Source organism: Cebidichthys violaceus, unplaced genomic scaffold (genome assembly GCF_023349555.1).
Source record: "Cebidichthys violaceus isolate CVI_PGR_0920_01 unplaced genomic scaffold, fCebVio1.0.p SCAF_4, whole genome shotgun sequence".
In the NCBI taxonomy this organism is placed as follows: domain Eukaryota; kingdom Metazoa; phylum Chordata; class Actinopteri; order Perciformes; family Stichaeidae; genus Cebidichthys; species Cebidichthys violaceus.
Window position 1 is genome coordinate 7,257,746 of NW_027176594.1, and position 7,024 is coordinate 7,264,769.

General features: G+C 39.0%; 1 protein-coding gene across 1 annotated transcript; it reads right to left on the bottom strand.

The window, feature by feature from the left end:
* Nucleotides 1-239: 239 nt before the first annotated feature.
* Nucleotides 240-5,276, bottom strand: ufsp2 (ufm1-specific peptidase 2). Its single transcript, XM_068726980.1, has 12 exons — nucleotides 5,208-5,276; nucleotides 4,933-5,023; nucleotides 4,212-4,395; nucleotides 4,056-4,122; nucleotides 2,941-3,095; nucleotides 2,590-2,782; nucleotides 2,237-2,383; nucleotides 1,961-2,125; nucleotides 1,750-1,874; nucleotides 1,577-1,653; nucleotides 639-763; nucleotides 240-535 (listed from the first exon to the last, which is right to left on the bottom strand). Exons 1-12 carry the CDS (start codon nucleotides 5,208-5,210, stop codon nucleotides 449-451), a joined length of 1,419 nt encoding a protein of 472 aa, XP_068583081.1. The 5' UTR covers nucleotides 5,211-5,276; the 3' UTR covers nucleotides 240-448.
* Nucleotides 5,277-7,024: the final 1,748 nt, after the last annotated feature.

A 7,024-nucleotide genomic window follows, 5' to 3' on the forward strand; every position in this document is an offset into this window, starting at 1 on the left:
CAGAAGCTAGAAACAGGGAATATTTGGCATTTTCACTTGAAAAAAAATGGGCAAAACCACACCTTTTTAATTGATCGGTTGATAATTTCAGTTCTAGTCTGTAACTTAAAAGGAAGTTTAATTATTTGTAAGATCAGCAATTTCTCTACTGGTAACAAAGCAATAATAAAACATATTTCTGAATGAAATGATTTCACCAGCCATTGTATTATTAAATGGTAATAAAGTACAGAACATGATCAATTTCTCTTTTTAATAACAAATTCCATCCATCTCTTGTTGTGCCTTTGTTGACAATGATCTATGTAGCACATGACCAAAACCGTAAAAGTACATTTCAAGAAATTTTACATCATTACAGAAATTACTCAAATTTGAAATCTCACTCCAAAATGTTGTGAATGCTTTACCAATGTCAGAGGATGTCTGTCTGAAAGGTTGTGAGAGCTCAGATGACTTTTGGCCTCTGAGGAAGACACAGATTATAATACGCAGTTTGATCCCAAAAATCTGCTCCTTTCCAGCTACACCACCCCTGGGAAAGATAACATTCATGTCACATTCAACACGGCGCAGTACAAGAAAATGTGTACTTTACAGAGAGAACTGCAGCCAGCGTAGATGATTGTAACAGTTACCTTGTCTGTGATAACCTGCGAGTCCTCTGCTCCTGTGTAATGTGGATCTAGGATGAGATAGCGGATCTGCCCGCTGGTCTCACTCCATGCCACACCTAGAATAGTGTGAGCTAAAACTCCCCCTCCTGCAACACAGAAAAAAGTAACATGAAAAGATAGCTTGTATTCATTTTAGGAAAAACATTTACCACAGTTTTACCCAGGCTGCGTTAGATTTGTATGTCTTTGTATGATTTAGATACAATTACTACTTTTTTTCTTAACCAGATAACAATAACATGTTGCTATAGTTTACGTACTATTATTGTTTGTCTAAAGATTATGTACTATAGGAAAATATGTACACACATTTTTGGTTTTAAAGCTTGTTAGAGCTGTTACAGTTGAATTAAATGCCTAAATGCTTTTAGCATAATTTGGGGACACCGTGGCTTAGTGGTGAGCAGGGCTGCCTTTCAGAAGGTCGGTGGTTCGATCCCCTGCTCTAGTATTCTCATGTCAATTTGTCCTTGAGCAGGATACTTAACCCCAAAATTTCTCCCATAGATGCATCTACGGTGTCTAGATAGATTCTCAATTGTAAAGTGTCTGCTAAATTAATTTTAGGAAGTGCTACCCTGAGCCTTCCACTTAGCACTTATTGTATTCATACTAGCTTGTTGCACTTATTGTATTCATATTACTTATTGCACTAACTGTTTTTCTTTGTTTCTGCACTGTACTTTGCCTCTGAGTTATGCTCTGCTTCATGCTCTTAGATGCTTGTTTGGAAAAGGAAATGTACTTATGACTTCTGGTGACTAGTAGTTCTTTTGATTACCAATGTTGATGCACTTATTGTAAGTCGCTTTGGATAAAAGCGTCTGCTAAATGACTGTAATGTAATGTAATGTAATAATTTAGGAACCGTTCTGAAACTCTTCAGACATCCACCATACCAATCATGATGGGAGTCCCTTCAGTAAGGAAGTGGTTGGCCAGTTCCCTGCCTTTGGATGCCAGCTCAGAACCTTGACTAAAGAGAAGCATTTAACATCAGATGAATCCAAATAATATGTACATACAGTACATAATCACACAAGTTGCTATCCATAGACGTCTTACAACACACCTCACAAACATGATCTTGGAAGTGACCCCAAGCAGCTGGTTCAGAACAGCCTGAACCTCAATGGATCCGATCCACTGGCGTGATCCAACAAAGGATCCCGGTTTGTCTCCAACATCCACCAAAGCCTGGAAAGGTGAGAGCCCATTGAAAGGGGCCATTTGGACATTTCCATGGTATTGTGATAGTCATATTTACAGGACTACTACTGTACCTGTTGGATCTCTTTGTGAGTGGGCACGGCCCGCTCTACGTAGCCTTGCTGCTGGAACCAGGAGCAGATAGTCTGGAGGGAGCGATAAGCACAGCCCCAGCCATTGTCATCCATATGGTCCTGCATGTAGTGGTGATAGCTGTAGATCCCCTGGACCAAGTACACCTTGAGAAAATACACACACCAGAGAAGCCAATATTACGATTCCATGCAGAGGACATCTCAATATCCATCTACGAAAGAGGAGATAGAGTTTAATCTGGTGATAAGATGCACCTTTCCATTGTCCAGCGTGGGATGTGCGAGGACCAGATGAGGGTTTCGGAGGTAACCATCTTTGTAGGGCTCATTGGGAAAGTGGTAAGCATTGGCTCTTCTAAAATAGGGCCAGTCATCTGGTAGCTCAAACTGTTGATGCAGTTCCTACTTAGACAGATTTTGTGTACAATAAGATGAAATAAATATGTTAAAAAAAGAACATAAATCAGGAGTTAAGGAATGACAATTCCATGCTTTAATTACGGCAATTTCATGTAAGTACAATGAGTTAGATCCACTGCCCGAACCTGAGGATTCATCTCTATGGTGTCTCTATTGGGAATTAAAGACTCTCAGTAAGTGAGTCTTACCTCACGTTGTGTCTCCAGTTGGTTGTCAGGCACTCCTGCAGGGTAAACCACAGTCACTAGCCCTTTTGGCTCTGGAAGGAGGAAGTGGAGCGGTTCAGGTACCAGCAGCGTGGTCCCCTTCATGTGTTGTAGGGTCACTTTCTCCATCTCACACAGCTGATGAGTTATCGCCTCCAACAGGCGCTCAAAGGCACTGCAAGGCCAGAAGAAAAATCTTTCACAGTGAGCAAAAGTATTCATGTTAGTGGCTGGTGACTGGTGACGGTGAGTTCATGTTTACTCACACTGATGCAGTGAGGATTCAGAGCTTGGTTAGTAATATAACGTATTTTTTTTTAAGGTAAGACATACTCTTTGATTGTTTCATTGACGGCGGTACGGACGACGCAGTCCACAGGAAGAGTTGTAGACAGGAAGTGGGATTTCTGGACTGATCTGCTGAGTATTGGGGCTGAAAGGGGCCCCATCTTTGTCGCCTCCATCATCAGGCGAAGGTTAATGACACTCTGAATGACAAGGGTGAATTTATATTCAAGCACAGGCACACAGACACCATCAAGTCAATGAGGCATTCATGAAAGTTCTTAGGTTTAGAGCTGAAATAATTAATCAATCGACAAATAATTAATCTGCAACTATTTGTATTATTAATTAATTGTTAGCTAAAATATAACTGGTTCTAGCCTCTCATATATGAGTATTTGCTGTTTTTCCTTTGGCTTCTGTGATAGTAATCTGAATATATTGAGGTTTGGGACTGTTGGTCGGACGAAACAAGACATCTGAAGACATCACCTTTAACTTTTGAGAAACTGCACCCTGATGGAGGCCACAAGTGGGAATATTGTATAAACTATACAATTCATCTGCAGTGTAGGCTAACAACATCAGGCAGGTGCTGAACATGATTCCTTGATTGTACTTTACACAAAGACTGCTATCCCTGTCCACAGAAAATTAATCTAGAAACAATAATAGTGTCAGTGTTAATAACACACAAGAGCAGGGGCTATCCTACTAATGGATGAGACACTGGCATCCTGAGACAGGAAGTGTGGGTTTATGTCCCATCTGGGGGGAATAGCAGAGAGGTGTAGCAAAACCATGCTGGGCTCATAACCCAGAGTTTGATGCACACAAACCATCCTCTGCTGTGTTACATTATCACAAACAAAACTGAATATCTTTGGGTTTTGGACTATTGGTCAAATAAAAGAAGACATGTGAAGGCCTCAACTTTGGCTCTGGCAAACTTTTTCAGACAAAAACCAAGCTATTCATCAATTAACTAAAAAAAGAACCAGAAGATATTTAATTATGAAACTAAACTAAAGTCCAACTAAAGTCATCTACAACACAAAGCACTACTAAGCTGTTGAGGCAGATACCTATTGGTTCATATGGGGACTAGTTTTGGTACAGTTAATGATGCAAAAAACATCTCAATAAACATGACGTGTACATACCGCTGCTGAACTTTTTTTGCTTTTCTTTTTTGCGGATCTCTTGCCAGCAGCCTCCTGTTTATCTGACCTGAAGTAAATAAAAACGTAATTAGAATTCAGACACAGAATACAAAAAGTTGAGGACAAAAAAGAAAATATTTTAAAAAGTGAACTTACTGAATCCATTGATGTATATCTTCACATAGTGTGTTTGAAGTTATTTCTTCAGGTGTTGCATAAACACCTCTGTTTGGCCAAACAATGACAGGACTGTCACAGACTGTTAGAACACATGATTCAGATTTCACCTGAGCTTGAAGCATCTCAAATGTTCTCGAGATGACTTTGTGCATGAGCCGTGCTGAAAGAAGACAGGGAATATCAGTCCATTACCAATTACTACATTGTATTATTCTCTTTGCCATATGTATTCTTTATGCATTTTATCTTTTAGTCAATGTTAAAACAACCAGTTCACATCTTTATGTGACACTGTACTGAACTTTTATTAATCTTTATCAAATTAGCACAACTTGAATATTACCATAAGTCTTTTACTTTGTTTTTTCTACCCGTTTCTTCCATACCAGCTTGTTCCTTTAGAGTGGACACCACTGGTGAGCAGTCAGTGAAGACACCAAAGGCTTCAGTAGTACTAAAATCCTGGCTATGACCACGCAGGTAGTTTTAGGAAAGTTACATTGTGCGGTTGTAGAGACTTTACTTTATGTATAGATGCGTCTCGTAATACATAAATGATACAGCATGCGAGAAGGACACAGCAGGAAGGCGCTATAGGCACTGAAATCATGCTAGTATGACTTAAACTGCTCCATATTAAACCGTATAGTATCCAACTATAAAATATCTAGTAGCATAAAAATGTCTATGAACATACCATCTGTGCTGTCCAGGTGACATTTGAACTCCAGCGGCCCTCTGACACGTAGGATGGTACCTGTGTCGGAGGAATGCGAGTCCGCAACAACCTGAGATAACACAAGAAAAGTAAATAACCTGAAAGAGAACCATAGCAGTGTTTATATAACGTTAATTTAGACAGCCAACAAGTAAGCGAGGAGCCGCTGTCAACTTTAAGTAATCTGGTAAAACATAAAGCTGAACAAAAAGAGACATCAACGTCTCGGTAAGCAAATATATCAGTAAACTTACCATGATTGAGTGCAGTTGTATAGGCTCACTATGCTGCTGTTCTCTACGCAGTGGAGGCTGACATGTCTGTTGCGGTCTGTTCAACGTGTCTCTGGCTGCTGCATTCTATTGGACCATACTGGCCCCGCCCATTTATGTTGCATTCATGGTGACTCGTAATTTGTAATTTTACTGGATTACACCGTGGTGCCATCCTTTTCCTAGTAAAAATGCGTCGTTTTTCCCCCATTCTGTGCTTTTGCAACTAAGTCGTGTGTCATGGTAGTTTAATTGAACTAAGACAGATTTTCAATATTCGATGGTCTAATGAGAAAGATCTACAGATAATTATAAAAAAAAGTGTTGTGATAAAATACTGTGTTTACATATTAAAAGAATGCACTCAATACACTTAAGGCCTGTGGAGCATCATAAATTATGTGAGCAAACAAGAGACAATTCTTTATTGGGATGGCACAATGCTGAGCACTTGAATGTGGCAATAGGTTAAGCCTACATTTGGGCACATATATAATAATACTTAATAATAATAATACTTATACTACTTCTAATAATCATAATAATACAAATGTTCTATTGTCGCTGTAGCATGAGTGCATTATACAATTTCCTGTAGTGATGCTGTTTTTGCATGTGTATCGCAATGCTGGTTCTCTTCTACTAGGATTGAGTGAGGCATACTATATCTGATTATTCCAGCATCAAAGCCTGTGTCACCCAACTCAAAAACATGCGTCAACATTCTTATATTTTTATCTTATGGTTAGGCTATTTATATGGAGTTAAAATTTACTTTGTTTAATACAAGGATAAATAATGCAAGGAGAGTGCAAAGAGTAACAAGTAACATAACATACATAAAACCCTGTTTCTCAGTACATTGTCTGTTTGCCTCAGGCTATTACATGGCAGCCATGCGTGCTAGGCCAGGCAGTGTGAGCAGACACTGGGTTAGAGATGCTGTAGCTCTTATGCATGTCGAAGTGGGAGCTTTCCAACTATTATGCTTGCAGCAAACTTCACCACCAAAACTCATTGACCTTAACAACTGAAAAATAAAATCATCATGAGATGCTGCACTTGCAGACAAATCAGATACCAGTACATAATGTACTGCTTTTTACCAAACAAAGGACAACGTTGAGCATTTGAATTATGGGTAAACTTCATGGATGTCTAAAGATGAAAGGACCTGCTGAAACATATTCACATTACAGCCCTGTTTCAATATGTTCAAATGTATTCACTATTCTTCTTCTACATTACAAAGTCAAATCAAGCACATGCCCGGAAGCAGAGTTGAAAATGAGGTCAGTTTTAGGTCAGTCGTGTTTTGTTCTGATATTGTTTCTGTAGCTTCTGTATAAAATTATTAGTGGTTTGTTAGGGGAACTGGGAGCTCAAATGGCCCATCTCACACAAGCATTTAAAATCAATCAGTCAGTACAATTGTACAATTTGAATAAACACACTTAACAGGTTCGGTGCACATGGCTTGTTTGTAATATTAGTACGTATGAGCATACAGACGAAATTGCCTCATTGTGTAATACGTTCACTTTAAAAACATTTTTGGAAATGACCGTTATTTTGAAAATCTGGAGAAAAAAACATGAGTTTGCCTTTTGTGCTCATTAGTTTGGTGGACCAGTTTTGACCCATAATGGTCAAAAAAGGTACACTGTTAAATCTGCCAGAATGCATAAATGCAACATTACCAAAGGTTTACTGTAAATTATCTATTAAAGTGCTTTATGTGCCTAAATGTTGCAATCTGCCTGAATTGTCACGATTAGGCTTTGCCTCCTGTGTCTCTC